Raw genomic sequence first — 26,560 nt, forward strand, 5'->3', positions numbered from 1 at the left:
CAAAGCCAGTTTCTAGGTCAAATTGTTATCTATAACATGTTAGGTTACTTACTCAGCTAGCTTACTCAAAGCAACACAGCAGAAGTCCCCTGCCATGTTTTAATACCTACAAGATCAACTAGAATAAGAACATTCCCTAAATGAGTGCACTCACTTAAGCCATTTGGAAGCAGAAAAGGTGTTCAGTCTTTGAAAAGGTATGACTGGAGCCTCTCTCAAAACTTACGCAGGCAGTGATTAAAAGGACATCAATCAAGTTCCATGGATGTACCTGTTTGAAGTGGTCTTAATTGCAGAAATAGTTCCAAAATAGTTAGGGGGCATATACACTAGATCTGAAAAGGAATACATGTTCAATGTATTTCTCCCGTATAGCAAACAAACACACTGATAAGATTGGTCTTATAATAGATATTAAACAGAAGTTTCAACACAGTACTAGCACATAGGCATTTATCTCAAAAGCGTACTGCAAACAAGTATGAATTCAGTTAAGATCACCCCAGGGCAAACCATCATAGCTTTCACCACAGAGCTAGAAAAAATCTCAATAGTCATGTATCTTCACAAATAAGGAGTCAACTGGCTTCAAACTGGTTGTTTCCATCAACTGTACCTACCCACCATGTAAACATGTAGCTATTTACTCGGTCCATCTAAACACACAGGTTATATAAACGTACAAATGTTATTTAACATTCTCCCATGACAGTTGCTTTGTATTTTGCATGTAAATATATGCATGCAAGCAAGATCTATTCAAATAGTCTTTAGCTAGGCTATCATACAAATGCTCCGATGTGCAAACTGGATTCTTGATGATAAGAAACAAATGACATGTCATTCACTTGCTCAGTTTTGCCCTCCAATTTTTCCATAGGTCTCAGGAGAGTAACACTAACCCCCATCAGAATTGGAAATGAGCGCAATCTTTGCAACGCAATGACTGCTCTGCTTCAGTGTGAGAGGGGGCCAGAGCCCTGGAGAGGGTGATGAATGTCAAAGTATGAGCAGTTGACATTGTTGACAGAGAAGACAAAGTGATATTACAGAGACAGAGCATCTACAAATGGGCTGTCAGGAAGAATTAATTAGGGAGATAGTATCTGAGAGATGACACAGTTATCCCAGCAGTAGGACGGCTAGGCCTAAGGACACTTTCTAATCCGGTAACAGCGGCCAGCTAAATGGTGATCCTCTGACCTCAGGTTGCCCCTCTCCCATACACTCCTCCCTCCGCTCCTTTCTACCTGTCTCTTTAGGGGAGCTGTGATTTAGCAAGACACCCTCCTGTGCCTTAACACCAGCATGTGCCCATCCTCCTTGATAGTGAGAAAGAGAGAAATCATGACATCACTTCCTGTGACTGACTTCCTGTGAATAGTATGTCTGTGAGACGGAATCAGGCACTGAGGACTAAAAACAACTATTGTACTTCAGGAATGTCACAAATTTCTGCATTTGACTTCAATGCCTCCAAGTTTTGAGTAAGCACAGACCAAATGAGGTCTGGATCACCCTGTCCTGCTAGAGATAAAACACTGGTATAGCCAGATCACTCTTACTGTCAGGCAAGATAGTGGTGTCTTGGCATGTAAGCAAATGGAACTGCCACAAATTCACAGCTCAAAGATAAGTGTAATTTACAATCATAAAAAACATAGACGGACAATATTTCAAGATATGGGAGCGTGATCTATTCTCTCTGCTCGAAATGGATCAAGCAATAACTGTGCACATCACAATACTACTCTGAAAATATAATCAGGGTCTAACACAATTCTTGCTAGCTAGGCTTCAGACTTATTAAAGACATTATCTTTCATCTTTCCACGAGACCAGTCAGTCACTGGACCTGACATGGCAACTTAATCCCACCTCCCCCTGGTCCGAGCCAGCTGTCTCCCCCCAGTGTGGTGCGAGCCATTCCAGCGTCCCAGCCAGCAGGTTGGGGTGGGGTGGGGGCCGGGAGGTTTGGACACAGGACTTGAGGCCATGTTCCACATCAGGACATTAAACAGCAACCCATGTAAAAAGCAGATTGTAAAAACCTTCAAGTCCATGAATGACTGGGTAGTCTCCGGTACGATGCTGCTGGGAATGGGGCTGTTGGGACAGAGCTGGTGGTGGACTGAGCTTTTAGGCAGCCTTACTCAAACAGTACAGCGGGTCAACATTTGACCTATAATACTACATTTGAAGTCAAACCATCACCTGATTAGCTATTTTATCAACATTTCTGGAGAATTTCTATACAGCCCTCTGATCAGTGCTCAGCTAAGCTAAACACTCATGACTCTGTGTCAAGGGTCCTCTGAAGCAACCTTCCCACTGGGAGCATCTTTCAGCAGTGGAGATGTGACACTCATAAGTTATCACACCTCAAGATAGCCAATACAAAGTTGGAAATGCAAAGACATTGGAACTTTCCGCTCCAAAATGTAACATACCATGCCCTCTTGTAGTGAGATACCTGAAGGTCGTTCCAAATGCGAAAGATCCATTCGATCTGTGATACTGGCTGAAAAGACCACACAATAAAATGGTCTCCTTCTATGTAAAGCTATCTTCAGTGTTTAGACACGTGATTCATGATTAAGTCATCAGCCTACACTGCTTCTAAACACATGCCCCTTCCAACAGGCACAGCAGTTACTTCCAACTTACTGCAGTATTTAACAGACTCTTCTATTGAAGCAGAGGATATAGGATTTCTACATAAAATCAAGTCTAGCTGCTCTTTAAGCAGATATCTTTCCATTATTCATCAGCATGTCTTGTTGCTCTCAATGTTCAGCAATACGTAGCAGTTTGTAAGCATTTTACTTCCCTCACTGCAACCAAACACCTGGCCTCGACCACAGGCTTTCTGGACATTCAATCAGCCTGGATGATGATGAGAACACTATGCGTTTTTGTGAATTAACTTGGGAGAGTGTTGTAGCATATGTTGCTATTTCGCCAACCTTCCTAATAAAGGGATAAAGAGACCAAGAAGCTTAACACCAGAATTTGCACTCACAGATGAGTTTTTTTTTTTACACCATGAAAAATGTGTGTTTAACTTGGGTATTGTCTCACCTGTATAACCGGCAACCCAGCCCCAGGACGACACCATTGCCAGCATCCATCTGAACATAATTCCTTCAATTTGCCAGAAAGTGCCACTATCCATTACTCTAAGAGGTTGAAGAAGGATTAGATAAAGGCAATAGGAAGGGATGGCGACACAGTTGTTGATGAACATGAAAACAAAGCGAAGCAACGATTTCAGGAGAATCCAGCCCAGCTTGCGGGCGTCTTCTAGAAGATGTGCCATTCTGTTGCTCACTGCCTGTGGAGGAACGAGTAAAACAGTTAGAGTAGAATTTTCTACATTTTAAACATGGGTGAAAGCTTCTCACTACCTGGTCACAGTCTGTATGGCCCCTTTGCTAAACTCCGCCCTGGCTTGTACACCGTTTGGCATTTCACGTCGTCTAAATCGTAACCATGAACGCTGATCCATTTAAACTTCGGATCATAATTTGCCACCTATAAAAAAAATATGGTAATGATTAGATTATTAACAACATTAATGACATCTCCCCGCGAAAGAAAGTCTGTAACGCTTAGCTACTTGTAGCTAACCGATCACCACATAATTAGAGCTAGAGCTATTAGAAATCAAGTGCCATCTAAAAGACACAGCATTTGATAGCCAGCAGGTGGCTAAAATTGTTGAAGCAAACATAACGATTGACGTTAGCTTGCTTAACCAGCTACATGCGGCTAAAACTTTCATTCAAAGTCCGTCTTTTGTGAGATACTAGCCAGCTAACGGTTTGCAGACATCTTCGCAAAATATGCCCAGCTAGGCTAACATTGGTCAAGAATACGCGCCCGGTAAAACTGTTTCTATAAGTAATTTGTTTAGATAACCAAGACATCCGCCGGTGCGCCAAGAAGATGGTTGACTACACCCAGACTTATCGATCTATGAATATTTGCCTGAATGTATCATGTTGGATGTCTAAACACATATTACTTATTGTATGCTCCAGATAACAGTTTCTGATAACCGTAGCTAGCTCACCGGGGCCAAAACAATGACGTCAGCAAGGTCGGTCATTTTCTTATGTGTATTTCATTTTTGGTCCGTGAAAGTTGCCACATGTGACACAAATACTCATTTTGAAAGATCTCCAAGAGTATTAGCCAATTACACATTCGATTATTATGTCGCTAGATACCCAATAGAACTATCTTGTCTGTGCGGCCCGATCCGCCGGCTTTATCTAGCGATCTATCCTGTGATTTAGCGTGGCCATGTGATGCGCGATGGGCCAAATTCAGGCAAATCGAAAGATTCTTATTCATCCCGACTATCCGACCTTTGGTAAACTGGCTAATATGTGTGGGCTATTATTTCAGCTAGATACATTACGTTATCTCTACAAGGGAGAGTAAGTAATCTAGATATCCGAGCTAATTGAAAGAAACAAATATGCTCCATTCATTGGCAAATATTACTTACCCAAATTTGACCGTCCACGTCCTATTTTGAAATAGCGGTTGATAATAGTATCAGTCAGGCAGCAGCGAAGCTAGCTAGCTAGCTGGCTTAAGATGGATGAATGTCAAGTCACATGTAGCTAGCTAGCTAGCTATTTAGTTAACATGTTGCCAAGATCTTATAACACTGATCTTGTCTACGAGACTCATACTAGCCATGAAGTACATAACTACTACACAATGTTCACCGGTCAAGCTCCGGTCATAAGGCTAGCTAGCTAGCAGACCGTTAGCTAGCCATCCATGTATTCCAGTTTGGCGTCCCCGGGTGCATCTCAATCAATGGCAGCGCACTGGAATAACTCCATCGATGCAACATCAGTTTGCTACCTAGGTTGCAAATCAAGAACCGTCTTTATCCAAATGCCAAGATAGTCGTTGATGAAGTGATCATAGGTCAATGATGATAACCAACGTGTACTTTGCTCCAAAGCAGCCGGTGACAGCTACAATCCGTTAGATTATCTTTAGCTAGACATTCAGCTAACCCTTCTTGAGCGCAGCTCCACTAACACGGAGGAGAGGATCTAGGAAATGTTCCTAGGTCGCACGCGCACGTTCTTGCGTCAAAAGCTTTTTTATGATCACTTTGTGGTCCGGTCAGGATCATCCCATCACAAACATCTTTCTCATCACTACAATAATATGCTGACAAACCATCGATATATATAAATATATATATAAAGGCACACGATACATAACTAATACAACAAAAATGATCACTGCATCTCTGAATAGAAAAGCTGTTCAGAGCATCACAGCACACAAACTGTTTTTACCAGATATATGTATTGCACCAGACATCAGCAAAATGCTTTAGTAGAAAAAGTACTTAATCATTTAAATTGGAGACTTTTGCTTTACTATTACAGTTTTTTTTCAAATGCTTACACAAAACATCCTTACTTTTCACACAATTTCTGAAACCTGACACTCAAACACCAGAACCACACCTTAAATCTGCAAAACCATACGCACATTTTGGCCTTTGACTCAGTTTTCAATTTCATAAAACACTTTTTGCAAAACACAACACACAATTATCCACATAACACATAAACACAACACACAGTATACTATACACAAACATATATTTTAGCACCTTTGCATCCATTTACTGCAGTGCACTGCATGATTGGTCACAGTCTGGTGGATTACTGTATCATACTGTGCAACAGTACAGTGACTATAAGACATTCTGACAATATTGTAGAAAACTGTAAATATTACTGTATGCTACAGTTCATGGCTCACACACACACACCATTCTGTAGTCACCTTTTTCAAAATTAGGTTTGGTTTCTGTCCTACTACACTTTTTCTCGTACTGTGTAATACTGTATTCACAACCACAAATGCTTACAGTAAAAACATTTTTGGTTTCAATATTGTTTCCGTGTTTACCATGAATTTTTCATCATCTCTGCCATTTACTTTCAATCTTGTACATAGGAAATGTACATAGGCGCTCATGAAAGAAGAGCTTTAGGTTTGAATAACTGTGTGTATATAATATATCAAAAAATGTAATATAATGGTAACAGTGTTTGCAACATGAGACTAATGATTGCTTTTGAGACGTGTTTGTGATATTTTGAATGCAGTGCTTCATTAAGCAAGAGAAGCGAGGCACTTAGCATTTTGTGTGTACAGTTCTTGGATTTGTGTATTAAGTTTTGAAAAAAAGAGGACAAGTAAAAAACAATGTGTGTAAGCATTTGAAAAAAACAAACTCATTTTATGATAGTCGACTGCCCCCTGTTGTTGTTTCGCAGTACTGTGTAGCATTGTTTAAGACCTGCCTTCCAAGTTTGAAGTGTACTCTCTTACCCCGTTGCTAAACAACACACACGAAACACGGACAATAATTAAACGTGGTCTTTTAATCAATGTGAATGTCAAAAATGGGATTCTGACTGTACTGGCAAAATGCACACACATAATGTGAAGTCTAAACAGGCTTAAAAAAAAAATACTAACAAGGTCCTAGGGGGACTATGTACAGTGCTAGTGAATTACTGGAAGCGAGCGTACACGCTTCTCTGCGGGGCTGGCTGGGGCCCAGCCTGCTGCTGCTGCTGCAGGTGGCGGAGCTGCTGTGAGTAAGGATCCTCCAGGGACTTGACAGACACAGTGGTCTTGGGCCCAGATTTCCACTCAATGCCACTCTCATCCACCACTGAGGCCTCCACATTGACGGTGTGATTGCCCAGGATGGAGAAGTTGAGTAGGAACAGGGTGCTGAAGTAGTCATTATGGGGCTCTACCCGTTGCTCAATCTCATTGGTTTTACTGTCCAGAGGAATCTGAATGGGAGAGATTAAGCCATTGGTTATAACACAGCATACAGGCACATATATAAAGTGTTTATAGATATAGAGAAGGGAGTATGTTTGGTAACTTCACGTCAGTGGTACTGACCTTGTAGTCGGGCCCAGTCTTGCTCTGCAGAGTGGAGCTGACATTGAGGCAGACTGACTGGATCTTCCGGAACATCCCAGGGGTGGAGCCATGCTGCACCACACCCTCCACCTTCAGGGTCAGCTGCTGATTATTTTGGACCGGGATCGGTTCGGTCGGTGTTCGAGGAGATGGAGAAAGTGCGAGCTGGAAAAAAAAAACAAGCAGCATGGAAACATTTGGATCAAAAATAGATAAATTACATTGAAATGAAATTGTGTTTCAGAGTGTGTAGTGCAGAGATTATCACTACTGTCTGTATGCTCACCTTAATACTGGTTGACTGTAGCTTTTGGAAGAAGTACCTCTGGAAGGACATTGGGACCTTGAGGAGAGCTATGACTGCATCACACAGACAGCCAGTATGCTAGAAACAGTCAAAAAAGCAAAACAAGTATTTTTGTTGTACACCAGAACCTTTAACAATACAGAGTAGGTATCACGTTTATCGTAGACACTTTTGCTTTTTACCTGGGAACGGCAGAAGTGAATTGTGAACTCACCTGGTAGGAAACAGGAGGGTGCTTCTTGCTGAGGCTCTCTACTTCCTCCAGGACGTGATTGAAGACTGACATCATCCTCCTCTCGTACTCGCTCTCCGTCTGCACCGAACCCAGGGTGCCGTACTCCTGAAAACTGAAAGTCAGGAACAATAAGACATCAGTCCTCCACATTGATCTTCCAATGTCTATTAACACTGTATACATACTCACTGGCCACTTTATTGGTTACACCTCGCAAGTACTGGGTTTGCCCTCATTTTGCCTTCAGAACTCCCTTAATTCTTTGTGGCATACATCACCAAGGTGTTGGAAAAATTCCTCAGAGATTTTGGTCCATGTTGACATGATTGCATCACGCAGTTGCTGCATTTTTGTCGGCTGCACGTCCATGATGCAAATCCTCCATCCACCGAAACATCCCAAAGGTGCTCTATTGGATTGAGATCTGGTGACTGTGGAGGCCATTGGAGTACAGTGAACTCATTGTCATGTTCAAGAAACCAGTTTGAGATGATTTGAGCTTTGTGACATGGTGCATTATCCTGCTGGAAGTAGCCGTCAGAAGATGGGTACACTGTGGTCATAAAGGGATGGACATGGTCAGCAACAATACTCAGGTAGGCTGTTGCGTTTAAACGATGCTCAATTGGTACCCAGGGGGCCCAAAGTGTGCAAGAAAATATCCCCCACACCATTACACCACCACCACCAGCCATTGATACAAGGCAGGATGGATCCATGCTTTTATGTTGTTTATGCCAAATTCTGACCCCAACATCTGAATGTCGTAGCTGAAATCGGTGTGGTCTTCTGCTGCTGTAGCTCATCTGCTTCAAGGTTCGACGTGTTGTGCGTTCAGAGATGGTATTCTGCTAACCTTGGTTGTAACGAGTAGTTATTTGAGTTAATGTTGCCTTTCTTCATCTTGAACCAGTCTGCCCATTCTCCTCTGATCTCTGACATCAACAAGGCATTTTTGTCCACACAACTGCCGCTCACTGGATATTTTCTCTTTTTCGGACCATTCTCTGTAAACCCTAGAGATGGTTGTGCATGAAAAATCCAGTAGATCAGCAATCTGAAATACTCAGACCAGCCCGTCCGGCACCAACAACCATGCCACTTTCAAAGTCACTTAAATCCCCTTTCGTTGCCATTGTAAGAGTTGCTGCCATGTGATTGGCTGATTAGCTTTTTGTGTTGCCAAGCAATTGAAGAGGTGTACCTAATAAAGTGGCCGATGAGTGAGTGTGAGAGTGTGTGTGTGTGTGTATGTATTTAGAATGTATTGAATATTTAGTGATCCCTGTATCGCTTGGGTGTAGGGTAAGGTAGTTGGAGGTCGGCTGGTTGATGGCGATCTCCACAGCTCTCACCTGGCAGCCTGAGGATCCAGAATCAGAGCCTCGATCACGTGGGAGACGAGCAAACAGCTCTGCTGCTGGCTGAGCCAGAGTTAAAGACAATTGAAAGAAGATTTTATGAAAGTTAAAACATGTTAAGAGAAGAGGGATGGATTAAAATGTCTTGACGTTTGGTTGAATCATGTACACAACGTGTGGCTTGTTCTCCCCATCCTTTAAGGCAGGGGTGTCAAACTAATTTTCACAGAGTGCCACATCAGCATTATGGTTAACCCTCAAAGGGCCAATTGTAACTACAATGTAACAATGTAAATACATCGTTTTTAGCTGTAGCTTTTGTAAACATATTCTGCTGCGATTGCAGTCTGCCATTTAATTCTTGGACGATCTGCTGTTTTTCTTGGAGGACAAATTTTGCATATTTATCCGTTTTTGGTGTCAAACTGCCGACGGAGATTGTACGGAGATTGGACCGACATTGCCACAACACAAAATACATAGTTTTTCTCCTTAAAGCACAAACATGTATTTGCTTTCCCATCTTTCTTGAAACTGTCTTCCATCCAGGCTTGGTTAGATACTCAGCCAAGCTACATGTAGATGAATGTTTCTGCTTGCCCTGTTGACAATTTGGAGCCAGAAAAGATACAGAAGTCACCTTCACTAGACAAGGTTTTTTGGAAAACGGCAACGTTTATTTAGCTCAAAAAGCTATTTTGCAAAAAAAAGCACGGTGCGCCCTCGCATGTACTGTGGAAGTCCCTATCTAGCATCACATCAAACCCAGAGTACGTCCTAGGTTTGGGCTAATCCCCGAATGTTTACAATGCCTAGCTCCGTGCCTGATTAACACTCGGATTGATAGCTTAAGTCTCAAAAATTTAAAACCTTGTCTAGTGAAGGTGATTTCTGTATCTTTTTCCGGCCTATATTGCCGTAACATAATCGAAATGCATTGTGAGAGATGTAGTTTATGGTCAATGCACGCTGTAAAGCAGCGTAGTCTTATTTCAATATACCATCTAAGCTCCCGCGGGCCACATTCATTGACCTTGAGTTTGACACGTGCTTTAAGGATACAGTTCCACATTACGGAGAGTGGCATAGTCGGCATCAAAGGAAGATTGGTACAGATCAGCATAGCGAGCTGCAAGGCCCCTGAACTCGTCCATGGACACTCGCATCTGGTGGAGAAAAGAAGAAGTTGAGGAAAGTATGATTTGTTGCTACTGGTAGTTGAGACATTTATCGTCCAGCAACTTACCCCTTGCTACTGGTAGTTGAGACGTTTATCGTCCAGCAACTTACCCCTTGCTGCGTGTGTGTGTGTACCTGCTGGGAGATGCGTCCGCAGCGCTGCAGCTCGTTGCCCGAGGTGAAGGCTACGGTGGTGGCAATGGCGGGCGGTGGGCTGGTCTTCAGGCTGTTGCAGGTGCAGATGAGCTGGGACAGAGCCTGCAAGGTGTCGATACGCAGCTTCACAAAGTCACACTGGAACGCCAGCGGGCTGAGGGGGGTGCTTGCCGCCTGAGGGAGGACACAGGGCAACACAGGGCCTCATTAACACAACTGCTTGACTGAACATGTTATTCATTGCTGGGGAAACCCGGAGGTACATGTTCTGTAGCTGTGAGGCCGGCACCCGGACCAGAGGCTGACCGTGAGAGAGGCGATGCCCTTCTGGTAGGAGCGTAGCGCCTCGGCAATGGCAGTCATGGCAGCGCTGTAGTCTCCATCCTTCAGGCTGCTCAGACACTGCTCGGCCTGGGAGAACTCTTTTAGACTGTTGAGCCAGAAGTAGAAGTGCTCGGAGGCCACACGTGTGCGCAGGCTCTGGTACAGCTCGCTGGAGAACTCGTGACAGCCCTGGAGACACACGGAGCACACAACTTTGTTAAATCACCATTGGCGATTTGATTATGGACATACGAAAAAGATCAGGAAAAACTTATGAGCAAACAAACGGTGATGAGAACAGACAGAGGTAAATGCTACAGTAGTTGACGACATGTGAAGTCATCCAGGAAAGTGTGAAGGCTGGAGGTTATTAATATCCAGGACTAAAAGTGCACAGTTCATACATTACAGTGGCTTACACCAAAGCACAGTCTGTATTACTGGACAAAGTGCAACAAAGCTGGATGTGATCAAAAACAGATGCAAGATGACTGTTCCATCTCCTCTGACATGACTATACACAGCCTCGCAGCCACAGCTCACCATGCGCGAGGCCTGTCGTGCAATGCGGTAAACCGTCCAGCCGTTGGCCACGTCCTCCAGCTGCTGCTTGATCAGGATCTTCACCTCGGCCGACAGAGACGCCTGACCGGCCACGAACACCACCGTTGCCAAGGAGACCTACCAACAACCCCAGGAAGAGCAGGCATTGTTATGCTTTAAGTACAGCGTATAGAATGGTATTGTCATTAGGACAAAAATGCCTCTAACCAGGAGTTCCTGCTGTTTGTCCGTGGACGACTGGCTGGCTACTGTGTACAGGTCTATCAGGTCTCCCAGCATGGCCTCTCCCAGGACAGGCAGGTGAGTGGCAATGGCAGCCAGAGAGTGGCACATGACAACGCGGGAGCAAGCGTGAGCGGAGTGCAGCTGACTCAGCAGGAACTCCACCGCGGCTTGGCTGAGGTGAGGTCGACTTTTCAGAAGCCGAACCAATGAGGTGAGGGCTGTCTGCGAAGATGAATGAAGGAGTGAATATGAGAGATGGATATCTATCAAATAAAAAAAGAAATAATGTTTGTTTCAAGGGAAGAGTAGAAAGTCAGAAACCTTCAGTGTGGCCTGAGCGCTGGGGGAGTCGTCCTGACTGCAGAGTAACAGCAGGGACTCGACCCCCATCACTGTGTCCTGCTCCAGCTGAACCATGTCTGACGATGGCAACAAGGACTCAGATTCAGTAGCATACTCACTGGCAATGAACACAGTAGTAGACTAGGAAATAAGACTAGCAGAGCAGCTTAGAAATGTGATAATAGGAAAAAATGATAGAATATAGCATGAATATAGCATGCATGTGCTTGTCATTAACTTGGCAGATAAGAAGAACTATGATCCAGAGCCTGGGGAGGTCTGGCATTTCTGAAATATAACTAAGGGCGACAGCTCATCCCACCGTTTACAACACCTTTCCCCGGACAGGAAATGGCGATGTTGGCAAGCACGGTGACTCCGTGAACGGCCACTGCCAGGTTGCTGTGGTAACAACATTGCTCAGCCAGCTTAACCAGGTCAGTGAGCCGGGGAGAGGATGAAGAACTACCTGAGAAACAGGACACAAACACTTTCCACCTTGTTGTCTACATCCCGTAACTGTGTTCCCAATTTTCTCTCACAAAACAGTATGCTTTTAAGCCATGGATAAAAGCCATAGGTGGATTTGTGGATTATTTTACTATCAGATCAGTACAACTGGTAACCAATTCTTTTGAAATATAATTAGATCAATATGGAAACCCTTTTAATAATAAAATAACAATCTTCAAACTAATTCTGTATCTCACCCGTTCCAGAGTTGAAGTATTGTTTGATGGCGATGGTTCCAGAGAGCGTTGAGAGCACAGACAGCATGCCCAACTTGAGGCTGTTGTAGGGGATACTCAGGGCACACTCACACAAAGTCTGCAAACACAGGGGATACAACTTCCTATTAGACGCATGGGTCTGCTGACACATTCAGAGTGAGAGAGTGGTGTCAGCAGCTGGGTGCTGACCTGGGTGTTTTGCCGGGTCCAGAGATGGGGAGCCTTCTTAGCCAGGAGCTTCAGGTCCTGGATGGCCAGTCTCCTGACAGCCTTCCTAGGGTCCTCCTTCAGGTACTGAAGAAGCAGCTGCAACTAAAGAACAAAAACAATTCATCAAATAAAATGACCTTTTATTGAGTGAACAAAAATGTGAGACTCGAGGCATGGATTTCCAATGTTGCCGTGGTGCGAGTGTACAATGGTAGGCACAGAACGGGCGGTACTTGTTTGGGGATGTCAACCAGAGAGGAGGCGGCCAGCTGGGTGAAGGTGTGTAGGCTGACGATGACCAGGGGCGTGGAGGGGTAGGAGGTGAGCAGCTGCTGCAGTAGCTGGCGGCTGCTGGAGGCCAGGCTGGCGTCGTGGTGCATGTGCTGCAGCATGGGGATCAGCTTCAGCTTCAGGTCTACTGGGGTGTCCAGGCCTGAGGGGGGACAGGGTGACAGAGAGCGTCCGATGAGACGAAATTGTCGGAAGCTCGCATCCAGTTAGGACAGTGTTACACACACTTGTAATGATGCTTAGAACACTTCACCACTTCACTTTACCTTGAATCATCTCACTGATCTTGTTGCAAATTCCAGCTGCAAAGTCTCTGATATTGAGAATAAGATAAAGAGCAATTTTAGACATCTGTATTTTTGGGGGTGTTAAACAGATGCCAAGATATACTATCCCACATGCTCCTTGCTGATAACTCCTTACTTTGATTGTGCAGAGAAGCTGGCAGCAGCAAAGATGGCTGCCTCTACTTCCACATTGTCATGAGAGTCCAAACTTTGACGGATACTGTGGTGGGCATTCTTCCTTTCAGGGATGATGGAAGCCAAACTACCAAGCATCCTAAATAAATTACAGAAAACAGAAAACACAAAAGGTATATAATGTAATTATTTTATATAATATGATATTTAATGTTAAGAGGATGAGGCAGATTAGCCTGGCTGCCAGCCCAATTTAGCCCCGCCCACAAAAAAAATTGTCGGGAAGTTGGGTCTGGAGGGGCTCGTATTGGGGACAAACTATGGCTGTTTATCATTCCGAAGAACGCTGAGAACGCAAGTACAATCTTTTGAAGAACGTTCTTGCAAGCGTCCTTGCGAGAATGGTTTTGCGAGTCCGCAAGGACTTCTGGGAAATCAGAAGCGTTCTCGCTGGCCAAGTCACCATCCGATGCATCATCGATAAAAGGGGCGGATCAGGAACGTTTCCGGGTATTTCTGGCGTTCTTGGTGACTTGTGTTCTTTGGAATCGAACCGTACTTGGGCAACGAAAGATGACGTCCAAAGAGTTCACAAGAACACAAGAACGGAAAAAAATGTGGATTGATAAACGGCCTATGTCCGGAACAGGAGCTGGTCGGACCAATGAAATAGTCAGGGCGGGCTTTATACGATGATGGACAGATGATCAACAGTGACGTAATCAACAACGTCACGAAAGAGCACTTGGGTTGAATTCGTTTTCAACAAACAACTTATTACGTTGCTCTGATTGGTTGTAAGTCTATCCAATTGAGCGAAGAGGCATTTGTTTGGTTGAAACACGCCCCATAGTCACAGCCCAACGGGGAGTTATCAGACTCATATTCTGACTAGAATTATGAGTATGACAACGTCAGGCTAGTGGCAGATAAGAGAGAGTGGAAGAGAAACAGATGTGCTGTGGTACCTCAGAGTGATGGCTCTGGCCACTGGGTCATTGCTGTGGATGACAGAGAAGACTCTTTTGACAAACTCATCCACGTTAAGAATCTTCTCAAGATGTTTCTCACTCTGCTGAGTAACCTTCAACACACACAGACGCAGGAAGTTGTTCCTGAAAGAATATAAAATGATTATTACTTGCCGTGTGTAGATTTTCTTGAATATATATGTATGAGGAACAAATACCATGACTTGTTAAATAACGTCGTATGTACCCCAGCCTGAAAATGTCTGCCAGTTTTAAAAATGCAGAGTTGATGAGGATGGGGAAAGGATACTTCTGAAAGAGTTTGGGGAATAGCACCACGGCCTCGCATTGCTCCCCAAGCTTCCCAGACCTCAATCCTAGAAAATGAGACAAATTAAAACATATCCAAGAGTAAAGAACTGGGGTCTCATTTATAAAACTGTGCGTAGGATTCTTACTAAAAGTGTACGTACGCCCAAAAGCTTAAAATGGTACGCACACAAAAATTCTGATTTATAAAACCGTGCATACGCACACCTGTACGCAATGTTTCCTTTATAAATCACAGATTACCCACAAGTGTGCGTACGTGAATCAGCATTGTACCCCGCCCTGAACACGCCCATTTTTAACCATAAATAGTATCTAGTATCTCATCATAACCCTGGCATGCGATTGTTCTTCACGGTGAATCATAGCGAATGGCAACTTCTCAGACACTGTTAGCCTATTAGCCTGGCTGCCAGCCCAACTTCGTCCCGCCCACAACATTTGGTCGGGAAGTTGGGTCTCGTATTGGGGACAACTCAAGCCCCCACCCCTCGCCTCTCGGCTTGAAGCAACGGCCCCGGTGGATGTAGGTGGTATTGCATGTACGGTTAGGTTTCCGACTCTTCCGGTCGTTTTTATTCTATTAACTCCATTCAACATTAACAAAACTATCTCCCCCAATAATTTTTGTTTGATTCTCAAACCTGGCTCATACTACTAGCTTTTTCATAGAATAATTTTTCCCGATTTTTGCTAAGTTTGAAACCAATCCGAAATGGGTAAACTAGCAACCCATTTATTTGCTTAGTCAATGAAAGTTGCCTGCAAATGTGCTGGCGGATACTAACAGGGCACGAGCACAAAAGTTCACATTGGCCGATAGCCGATTTACATGAGCTCTCGGAGCTAGGGAAAAAAAGAGCCACTGTTTAAAGGGGCAATTGACTGGGTTTTTTGGGTATTTCACACTGTTCCTTAAGGTCTCCGAATAGGGTATGTAACATTGGTTGGGTTGAAAATGGCCCGTGTGCTGTTCTATGCCCTCTGACAGATCCTCTGAAATGTTCCCGGGAAAAAACACTGGCTTTTCTCCTTTTATGGTATGCTCATTAATATTTAGATAAGCTGCGCGCTGATTGGTTGGTTATCAACGAGTGAAGCTGGGAGCAAAAACGCAACACGGCCAACAGCAACACCGAAGTTGAAGACTTGAAATAAAAATGCGCAAATAAATCTATTGTGTCTACACAACACTGTTTTCAACAGATTGACTATATATCATTTGAAATGATAACATTACTTGTTTCCACTTCTGTTGTTGAAGCAAACTGGATTGATTCAGGTGGGTAGAACGTTAGGCTACAGCTTAGCAACCAAACCATATCCTGATTCTACTCGGCTTCAGTTAGTTAGCTAGGCTAGCTCTAGATATCTTGCTGTAAAATAACATGACAAAGATCTGGACAAACATGCATCGTGAATTGTAGATTTTCATTACACAGGTTATTTATTTGAATGAAACACAGTCAGGAACATGAATCAACGTTAGCCCCATTGCCAATAAACTAGGCTAAATTATCACACATTCTACCTATGCTCTTGCATTAACTAGCAAGCTAAACTTGTTTACATGCCTACAGTCTAAGTGTTACTAGTAACAGTTAATAGCAATGCTAACGTATCCTGTATCTAGAACCTGCCTTTCTCCAGTTCTTTCAAATAGATTATCTAGACAGGCGTTAGCAATAAGCCAGACTGCAGTTCGTTTTCTGGCTATTTTTCGGAAGCTTCCCTTCTAATGCCGACTACAGCTAGTCTAGCTAGAGTCATTTGATGTGTGTAGAAACGTATTTAGCATTCTACCTGGTATGCTATATACAGGAAACGTTATCATTGCTAATAACTGTTAGCACAACATCATACTGTCCTTAGCTTGCGGTTGCAATGAGCATACGGTTGGAACAGCACCTCTTTCCAGGTTCAGCTTCCTAGCATATCCTGCTTGAAATTGTCCAAGGTTGTCAAAACTGTCTTGGGTGAAATGTTCAGAGCAAATGAACGATTGAGTGTCGAACTTCGCCGGGATCTTCTCATAGACAACAGCAGCCATGCCTGTTGAATGTTTGGCTCCTTGGGAAGACTGTGAGTGCTAGCCTTCCCTGTACAGCCTGGAACACAGCATTTACGACCGTGGTCCATTTTCAATATCCTTGTTATAATTCCAAACGTTCTTCTTTGTAATTCCTTATAAGTAGCCTACACAGAGCAGCGCGCAGCTAAACTAGTATCGGAGATAGACGCTACCTCGGGCTGGTCTGGATGTAAATTCTGGGGCGTGACAAAGATACAGACCAGAGCCAATAAGAGGGCTATCACCGGTCCTACGTAGGACCGGTGGCTTTGTTTAAAAGCTAGCGTTTTACAGCCAAATTTTTGCTTTTTGAGATTTGAATAGGAAAGAGGTGTCAATGGACTTTGATATTCACGGTATGTTCAGTTTACCATCCGAACTGTCGTTTTTCAACAATGACAAGGTAAAATCAGTTTTGCAGTCAATTGCCCCTTTAAAGTTAGACAGGAAGACACGGAAGTGGAAAGATGGCCGCGTCCAGTCTCACAATCTCGCTTGCCTCCCTGCGCCACTGAGCACTTTTCATAGAAATGAATGGGGACGCCATCTTGGAAGACAAAAGTAGCTTACTCTAGTTATATTAACTCTATAGGACAACTACAGAAAACCAGGATCTGGGCGGACCAATTCAATTGTCAGGGCGGGCTTTATAAGATGATGGACAGATGATCAACAGTAACGTAATCAACAACGTCACCAAAGAGCGCTTGGGTTGAATTCGTTTTCAACAAACAACATATTACGTTGCTCTGATTGGTTGTAGGTCTATCCAATTGAGCGAAGAGGCATTTGTTTTACGAGCTCGGTTGACACACGCCCCATAGTCACAGCCCAACGGAGAGTTTTCAGACTAATATTTTGACAAGAATTATGAGTGTGACAACATCAGGCTATTAGCCTATTGGTGGAGCCCGAAAACTTCCCAATTCAACTGGTTCCACAGCTGTGCGTTCACCTATCAGTCCACCTCCATCACCAGATTCGTCACAAATTCGCAAACATATTACTGGCGATTTTCTAGTCGGATCTCATATTTGCTGCGGCAAATATGAAAGTAGGCCAATAGCCTACGTGCGCACTACATTAGGCTACCATTTGCGACAAAATAAATGGAGACAAAATAAAACATTTGCAGGCTCGCATGAAGTGGGATTCGATCCCACTAGAGCAAAAATACGTTCTCACCTAAGTCCGTAGACTTACACCGCGTGCCATACCAGGTCTGAGATGCAGGCATTATGATTACGTACTCGTTAACTACGTTGGCCTTCAGATAACATTTTGATTTGGCTTCTTCTGAATCAACTGGTTCCCATAGACACCACCCGAATGTAGGCTACTAATCACGTATTTGGGGTTGTTCCGAGGCAATAGCCGTATTTACCACGACATCAAAGCTCCTTCTGACACCACATATTAAAAATTCATACGAAGAACGTCGCTGCTAACCCAGACAATACGATCAAAATACGCGTAACACAACATGGAAACATTCGTTTCCTATGCGATTTGTGTAGCCTATGGCTGAGTGTTTCTTCGCTATATCTTTTGAAATCAATTCATTTCATAATTGAATATTCTGAACAAATGTAGTGAGCGCTACATTACAGCCAAGCACACCATAATAAACGGAAGCTGAGAAAATAAAATATTTGAGTTGGATTCGATACCACAAGCAAAAAACACCTGCAATACTACAAACCTTTGCATTATACCGTGAGCCACTGAAAGCACATGAATGGGCCGGTCACAAAATTTTTTAGAAAGTTGGCCTTCAGGCAACATGTTGTTTTGGTTCTTCTGAATCAACTAGTTACCGTAGACACCACCCAAATGTAGGCTACTCATCACGTACTTGGAGTTGTCTCAAGGCCATATTAACCACGATATCACAGACTCTTAGGCTAATGACACCACATATTGCGAAGTAATACTTAAATCGTCGCTGCATGATATAGAAACGTGGGCACAGACATGATCATACTTCTGATAATCATGGCAAAGTAACCCTAACACGTAACCAGCTGTTTTGGGTGAACTCCAGTAGCCTGACCCCAAAAGATAGGTGGTTAATATGGCTATTGCCTTGGAACAACTCCAAGTACGTGATGAGTAGCCTACATTCGGGTGGTGTATTTAACTAAATATATTTAGTTATACACTGTATTCTGCAGTTATATAAAGGTAGGATATGTGATGTTATCTGCATTCAATGCAGTTGGGCATTTCCCCCTCTTGCACTCGTGAGACAGCCCTGAATTTTGATTTAAAATTTGAGTTGATTGTAAGGAGTTTATGGAACAGTTATCACTCAGTACAAGCTCAAATAATACTGCTGGATTAAATCTTAATGATAATGATGAAATCTAGTGAAAAAAACGTGTGTGAGGAAAACAAAAATATATAAATATTACGAGTAATCGTTGTTCCAAAATTTACTTTCTGCAGTCTGACTACAGTCATCTGCGTCGCCAATTCCAACTGTTTCCAAAATGTTCGTAGGCCTACGGGAGGGTCAGAGTTTGCGTGGAGGACCGCACATTCTCCCCAAGTTTGTTTTTTATAAATCACAACCTATGCGTGAAAAGTGGCGTACGCACATTTTCAGCCCCGTTTTGAGCGTACGCAAGCTTTATAAATGAGACCCCTGATACGTAAAACAGAGCCAAACTACTCCACTGGGCTGCTACTTGCTAGCTACGGCGAAACTAAATAACAATGTGGAAAATCTATTATACAGACATAGCCAGTATACTTAGCTAGCAGTAGGAGTGCCAACAAGCTAGCAAGCTAACTGTGTACACACCTTTGTCCAACTCCATGAGAGCAGAATTGGCATCTAGTTCTTGTTCCCCATAGCCAGCCTCTGATAGAAAGGATCGTGCAGTAGAAAGCGACATGTTTTACGCTATCATTGACATTAAACGACTTACTAAAACGTCGTGCACAGGGAAAAGTTGAACATAAGGTTAGCGATTCTCGGTGGGCAAGTAGACTATGGGCGGAAGTGACCAGACCGGAAGTGTTACTTCCCAACCAATCGTATAGCGTGACGCAAGTTTAGCGGGGTATTCGGGTTTACTGTTCATGTTCTTCCAGTTCGCGGGAAAGGGTTGCAACAAGGCGACCACCAAGACAATCATAGATCAAAATAATACAAATCGGTAAATCGAGACGTTTCTGCTGGACCCGTTAAAATGCTGTTTCGCGCAATAGTAGACAGAGGAGTTAGTAAACGAAGGCGCAATGGTAAGACTTATGTTAAATTATCAACTAATTCTAATGTACGGTCAGACTAGACTAGTCAAATTAGCAAGCTAGCGAGTGGACGCCGTTGTAAATTTGAGGTCGAGTGAAATGGTAGCGATATGATAGAGTCGAATGTATAAAGATCACCAATTGCAATCATGACCATAGATGTTTTACAATGATCAACTATATCGCTAAATGTGTACATGCTAGTTGCTTTGGGCAGGGAGGAGTGAGAACTGGCCTATCCAGTAGGTTGATTTACATGTAATTCTACCCAAGAAATTCTCTGCTCGTTTCGCTTAGATTCATGTCCTGGATTCCACTTGACATCGCTTCTGGACTGCTTCCAGTGTTCCCAGCACGATGAGCACATCTCCAATGGGAATTTGGGGGAAGCTGTGCCACCGTTTGGATGTGCCTTCTCGACTGGTATAAAACCGTTATAGAGTCAATGCATTTACATACATTCACTTTCTTATATTTGTTTATGTTAACTGTGTCACGTTTTCGCCGTCTTTAGCCAGAGGGATGCAGGGTGTTCTGGCTGTGGCCAATGAAGAGGGAATAGTGAGGCTGTATAACACCGAAAACCGTAAAAGTCCAGTTCTCAAAGGTAATGTCGGCCCTTAATCCACATGTAGGCCCCTCTGCACTGGGTATCAGCTTTAGCTTCTCCAAATACATTTGGGAAATGACAAACTGAATTTCATATTCCTCAGAGTGGATGGCGCATGAGAATGCTGTCTTTGACATTGCCTGGGTGCCTGGAGAAACAAGCCTGGTGAGCAGATTTTCTCCTTTTGGTTAACTCAAATGAGTGAGCATGTGAGAGTACATGAGGTAAAGAAACTGTGGTGTCACCTCCAGGTTACTGCTTCAGGTGATCAGCTGGCCAAGCTGTGGGATGTGAAATCACAGAACCTTCTTGGCAGCTTCAAGGGGCATCAGTGCAGCCTCAAGTCGGTGTCTTTCACACAACAGGAGAAATGTACGTTCCATACTGGTGTAGAATGTGTCTGGTTTCTTGTTAGTAAGAATACAAATTCTCATGTCTCTATCACAACAGTTGTATTTGTCTTCTTCCCTTTCTACAGCTGTGTTTTGCACTGGTGGCAGAGATGGAAATATTATGATCTGGGACACCAGGTGCAGCAAAAAAGGTATGGCCAATGACATCCAAAATGTTTTAAACGGTTTGTCCTTATTCGGTTTTGAAGAATCAGAATCAGAAGGGATTTTATTCGCCATGAATGTTTGCACAAACAAGGAATTTACTTTGGCAGGGAGGTGCATACATTAAACATATAGGAATATTGGAAGTTAAATATGTGGACTAACTATACAAAAGGAGCAAGTCTAGCTAATACTAAGGGGGGTCTAGCTAGTACTAAGGGGAATAAAAAATAATATAATATAAAATATAAGTAGCCCTAATTAACAATCTAACCTAAAAATACAGATAGTGCAAACGATACAATAGTGCATGTGCAGGGTGTCATTGTGCAGATTGTGATTTAAAGTCAGTGTGAGTCCTTGGCCTTGTTAAAGAGGCCAACAGCGGATGGGAAGAAACTGTTCTTGTGGCGTGAGGTTTTGGTCTTGATGGACCGCAGCCTTCTGCCGGAGGGGAGTAGCTGGAACAGGGAGTGTCCAGGGTGGGAGGGGTCGGCCACAATCTGCCTCGCTCGCCTCAGGTACCTCGAGGTGTGCAGATCCTCGAGGGAAGGCAGATTGCAGCCGATCACCTTCTCAGCAGTGCGGATGATAGTGATAGCATTCTGTTTTTTCCCCAACCAGATGGTTTCTACAGGCAGGTAAAGCAGATCAGTGGGGCCCACAACAAGATGGACACACATACCCCTTCTAAGATGAAGAAAAGACGGCTTGGCCAGCACGGCAGAGCTCCTTCTGTAGTGAGTGACCTGAACACGGCCAGATTTGACTGTTCATTTTATACTCGGGTCACATCCTTAGGTACTGGCTAGTCGGCAAAGATTGATATATATATATATATATTTTGTATTTGCTCCTCCTACAGGATTCCCAACAGAGTGTCACTGTTGTTCTGTTTCGTGATGAACACACCCTCATCTCCACAGGAGCTGTTGATGGGTAAACCATGGGTCTTTGTCTCTCATATTGATAGGTACAAATGTATACACAATAATAATTGCAAAATAAATACCTTTCCCTCACCAGAATTATCAAGATGTGGGACCTTCGAAAAAACTACACCGCACATCTCCATGATCCTACACCGCTCCTAGCATACCCTTACCCAGGAGCCAGCACACGGAAGCTAGGTATGTTCTCTAATCTAATCAAATGGGATTTCAAGAGAGAGTGGAATGTGTTGTAGTTCACAAGAAAATAGTTATAACTTGTGTTGTTTGTGGTTCAGGTTATTCAGGACTTGTATTAGACTCCAGTGGAGCCAACCTGTTCGCAAATTGCACTGATGACAACATCTACATGTTCAACATAAGTGGGCTGAAAACTACCCCAGGTAAATAAGTGTTTTGTTGGAAATCGCTGTATGTGCCAGACACCATTCAGTGATACGCAACCTATTCTTTTGACTCTGTTGTATAACAATCAATACCTATTCGCCTGTGACGCTGTTTTCAGCCCTGTTTAGCGTTTTTTTTTCCGTCATTCAATACCATTTTCTACCATTAGATGGGGCTATGGAATATCTTCATTGATTGTAGTGTATGTGTCTTTAAGGGTGTTTTCACACCTATAATGTTCACACGGTCCTGTTTCGACATTTGGTCCACCGTGCACTCAACTACACTTTCTTTCAATTTATCACTGAAGAATTTGAATACCTCCTATTCTTATGTGTTTCCACAAGCATCTCTGCAATATGATCATCAGCCCAGATTTGCAGAAGAGCCTTCACTTCATCATTCCCCACATTTTCCCTCGACTCATTTTGCTGCTAATGAGCGGCTGTCTCTGCCAAGTGTCAACATCCTTATTTTAACCCAGAATGCATTACATTTAGGTTTGCTTCCTATTATAAGTCATATATTAAGTCTGATTACGTTCACACCTAAAGCAAACCGAACCATGGTTCGGTTGTTTGGTCCGCACCAGAGTACGAATGTGTGTTCTCACCTCTCCAAACAAACCCGACTTACAGAGAAAATGGAACATGGTCCGATTGAAACAGACCAAACTGGTTAGGTGTGAAATTACCGTAAGTGTCACCCATTCAAAGGTTTTACCTAAACAATTAGCAAGCAAGTTATAAATATATGTAATACATTTATTTAGCAGACACTTTTATCCAAAGCTATTTGAACCAGCTACCTATATCTGCAGGAAATCGACCACTGAGCTATTACTAACCCAGTCTTAAATACTTTGTTACTGTGGTCAGCCAATTATCCTTATTGTTGATGCTGGTATCAAGTCATAACCAGAAAACATTATTTGCTGCAAATGCACCAGTTCACACCAGTAGACAGAGTCCTGTGGTACACAATGCTGAAATAGAGGTAAATATTTTAGCAAAGTGTGTAGAAACTTTTATATATTATTGTGCTCTCTGTCTGCATAGATCTACAGTGTCATTTGTCAGCTTCACTAGGCTTTCAATTTAGTCCCCTGAATAATACATAAAATGAAAAAGAAAAGCATTTTTAACATCAACATGGAATCCACCTTTCTGTTTGCTACCCGGTAAAATGTTTCATGTCAAGGCAGCCATATTAAAAGCTTTACTTGTAATGTACATTTTGTAAACAGTCATAAGTACATAGCTATTGTAGATGATGTAGGGATGCTTGACAAGTATTACTGTATGGATAGAATGAGATTAAAACATCATGCACATGTATTTGTAAAGTGAATACATTGTTTCTGAACTGTTTCTGAGTTTATTAAACATGCAGAGTATCATAGTACAAGAGGCTATAAAATGTTAATACCACCTTTGAAATGTATTAAATTATCTGTGGTAGAATTACTGTTCTTGAAGAAATACAATGTTATTACTATTCTCTTAAAAAAATTCTACCAACCGAGCTTGAAGTAGTTTTAATGTGCCTCTGTGTTTATTTGTCTTCTACAGTGGCTCTCTTTACTGGTCACCGTAACTCTTCATTTTATGTCAAGTCCGCTGTTAGTCCTGATGACCAGTTCCTGGCTAGTGGCTCAAGTGACCATCACACATACATATGGAAGGTATTTTACTGTCCTTAAAAAGCATGCCAGTATGTGGCATTAACATCTAGCATTTAATTTCTCAGTATATGGCTGGCACTTTCTATGGGTACAAACATATTATTTCACCTATTTATTTAATGTGATTGGTTTTTAGATCTCAGACCCAAAACAGGCCCCTATGATGCTTCAGGGCCATAGCCAGGAGGTGACCTCGATTGCATGGTGCCCCACAGATTTCACAAAGGTGAGATATTCCTTTTTCTAGTAGAGTTTGACTTTCTGTTCAAGTTTATACTCTGCATTTGTCATTTATTCAGCCTCCCAGGAACTGATATTCTCTTTGATTGGCAGAAAGTTATCGTGGTTTGTTACATTTGCTTTGTAACAATTGATTTGAAGTGGTCAGGTAATTGTGTCACTGTGTAACCTTCAGCCCTGTCTTACAGATTGCTTCCTGTTCTGACGACAATACTGTACGGATCTGGCGTCTGGACAGGGGAATGGACGGGGCTAAATCATCTGTGGGAGAGGCCAATCTAGTTGGCTGGGCCTGTCCTGGTCCTACCTCCACTGTACCAAGCTCAAGTCAGTTCTGTTATTTGTCTGTCGAGTTGGGGCTGGCAGGCACCATTTTGGTTTACTCATTTTAGAACACGTTTGGGCATTGTTTAAGGTAGAACACTTGCTACATTTTTTAAACGTAAACTGTCTCTTGAAGGTCCCTTGAACCAGGCAGAGCACACGCCACCTAAGAACCCTAGGACAGAGAATTTGGGAGGCCTATCATCTCCCCAACCTGCTGCCTGTGCTCCAAGTGGTGCCGCTCTGCCCCTGCCGTCCAGTACCAGCTCACCCACACAGGCTCAGGGTGCCAAGGCCAACCGCCCACACCTACGGACGCCCACTTCCATCAGACAGTGGTGTTCACGCACCGCTCCAATAGAGCAGGCCAGTCCTCCTCTGCGGCAGGTGCTCAGCCCATGTCCCCAGAGCCCTGCGCCTGGCACACCACTCTCAGAGAGGAGGGCCAAGCGCAGGCTGGAGACTGGTCCTGGAGATTTAGGAAGTTGTGGGGGCATGAGGAACTGTGACTGTGTCACAGAGCTTTACCCCGTAGCCAAGAAAAGCCGGCCACTGGTTGGTGTGTGTTGTGCTCAAGAAGGACCCCAGGCAGGGACAGAGAAGATATTGGAAGGAGAAGATCTCCACATGGAAGACCAGAAGCCGTTCAGACAGGCAGATAAGGAGAACAGCTCCCTGGGAGTGGTGGACTGGTTGTCAGTGATGGGCCGGAAGTTGAAGGAAGGCCCTGGAGGCCCAAGCAGTCCCAAAAGTTCCAGTGCCTCCAAAAGGCAAGATGGCAGAACACCACCTTCACCGGTAGGCACACAATACTCCCAGTCTAAGCTAGTCACAAATGAATAAAGTTGATGAGATTTAAATTAACGTTCACCATCTGTGTTTGAAAGTTACAAGACACGTATCCTCATTATTTAATCGCTCTTTGCTTGTCAGGCTTGTGTAGAAAGTCCTGTGTGTTGTGTGTAAACCGTATCAAGTATGTATGACAAAGTAATTAATACTATAATTATAAATATAGTAATTTACTCTGTTTTCTTTTCTCCTTCAGTCGTGTTCCCCAAATGCCATGAAGAAGATATCCTCTTATTTCCAGAGAGTGACCCCTAACTGACAACATGTTCCGGCCTTAAATCAGTTAGGGATTATATTTTCCTTAAATGTACATTCTTTAAACTTTTTGTGCCCATATTTAAATGTGTACCTATTTTAATTGGTATCACAATTAAACATATCAATATTTTTTTAAAGACCTCCATAATCTTTACATTCAATGGACACAATATGTGGTAACCAGAAGATGAGTGGCTCACTCACCATAGATGGTCTGAGATTCCCATTTCCTTGTTTTGTGCATGAATTTTGTATATTGGCCTTGAACTTTTACACCATATATTCATACATATGTCATACAGGGCACTGTCTATGATTCACCTGTGCTAATGTTTGTAATGTACATATTGATAACTGATTGTGTATTGCTTGAACCAAAGCTATGTTTCATTGATTAAACAAGCTATTTGATATTCATTTTCAATGTCATCCTTTTCAAATTGATCATTTTTTTAGTTTTTAATTACAATTTCGAAGTATTAACAGTCATCTGCTTGTTACCCAGAAATAAACACTAAGAAATGGTGGCAATTGTAGCCCAAACCGTGCAATTGCCTACGATGTGTCCAGCAACAAACCATCTCACCTGGCTGAACTCAACTGAAGACTTGACACTTTCAAGCCCATTCCTGTCAGTATTATTCCTTGACTCCTTTTGTCTGCCACTTTTGTGGTTTTATGTTTGGAACAAAACTGTCTTGGCTGGCTTCTCATACAACTTGTTT

The 26,560-nt window shown here is 43.1% G+C and overlaps 3 protein-coding genes across 6 annotated transcripts in view; 1 reads left to right on the forward strand and 2 right to left on the reverse strand.

Annotated features, from left to right (window-relative positions):
* lpgat1 (lysophosphatidylglycerol acyltransferase 1) overlaps positions 1-5,077 on the reverse strand; it is a 54,454-nt gene extending 49,377 nt beyond the window's left edge. Inside the window, exons 1-3 of one of the 4 annotated variants that reach the window (XM_047015372.1) lie at positions 4,517-5,077; positions 3,408-3,534; positions 3,082-3,334 (exon numbers count right to left, since the gene is read on the reverse strand). In XM_047015372.1, the coding sequence (XP_046871328.1) occupies positions 3,082-3,319 (238 nt within the window). In that variant the 5' untranslated portion in view covers positions 3,320-3,334; positions 3,408-3,534; positions 4,517-5,077. Of the gene's footprint in view, positions 1-3,081; positions 3,335-3,407; positions 3,535-4,027; positions 4,050-4,075; positions 4,467-4,516 lie in introns of those variants that run through there. The other 3 variants (XM_047015373.1, XM_047015374.1, XM_047015375.1) reach the window with 3 other exon arrangements.
* A 1,341-nt stretch (positions 5,078-6,418) lies between these two features.
* On the reverse strand, positions 6,419-19,738 carry ints7 (integrator complex subunit 7). The gene is made up of 20 exons (XM_047015401.1): positions 19,522-19,738; positions 14,562-14,691; positions 14,312-14,458; positions 13,345-13,482; positions 13,188-13,234; positions 12,864-13,063; positions 12,610-12,732; positions 12,400-12,517; positions 12,012-12,158; positions 11,669-11,766; positions 11,330-11,569; positions 11,102-11,239; positions 10,541-10,747; positions 10,214-10,408; positions 9,962-10,065; positions 8,894-8,962; positions 7,518-7,650; positions 7,283-7,381; positions 6,976-7,161; positions 6,419-6,860 (listed from the first exon to the last, which is right to left on the reverse strand). The coding sequence occupies exons 1-20, from the start codon at positions 19,613-19,615 to the stop codon at positions 6,570-6,572; spliced, it is 2,904 nt and encodes a 967-aa protein (XP_046871357.1). The 5' UTR covers positions 19,616-19,738; the 3' UTR covers positions 6,419-6,569.
* A 59-nt stretch (positions 19,739-19,797) lies between these two features.
* On the forward strand, positions 19,798-26,251 carry dtl (denticleless E3 ubiquitin protein ligase homolog (Drosophila)). The gene is made up of 15 exons (XM_047015402.1): positions 19,798-19,964; positions 20,271-20,396; positions 20,488-20,580; positions 20,687-20,748; positions 20,835-20,955; positions 21,062-21,127; positions 21,765-21,880; positions 22,006-22,079; positions 22,167-22,270; positions 22,369-22,473; positions 24,049-24,161; positions 24,298-24,387; positions 24,590-24,728; positions 24,862-25,523; positions 25,774-26,251. The coding sequence occupies exons 1-15, from the start codon at positions 19,913-19,915 to the stop codon at positions 25,834-25,836; spliced, it is 1,986 nt and encodes a 661-aa protein (XP_046871358.1). The 5' UTR covers positions 19,798-19,912; the 3' UTR covers positions 25,837-26,251.
* Positions 26,252-26,560: the final 309 nt, after the last annotated feature.

This window comes from Hypomesus transpacificus, unplaced genomic scaffold, assembly GCF_021917145.1.
Source record: "Hypomesus transpacificus isolate Combined female unplaced genomic scaffold, fHypTra1 scaffold_30, whole genome shotgun sequence".
In the NCBI taxonomy this organism is placed as follows: Eukaryota; Metazoa; Chordata; class Actinopteri; order Osmeriformes; family Osmeridae; genus Hypomesus; species Hypomesus transpacificus.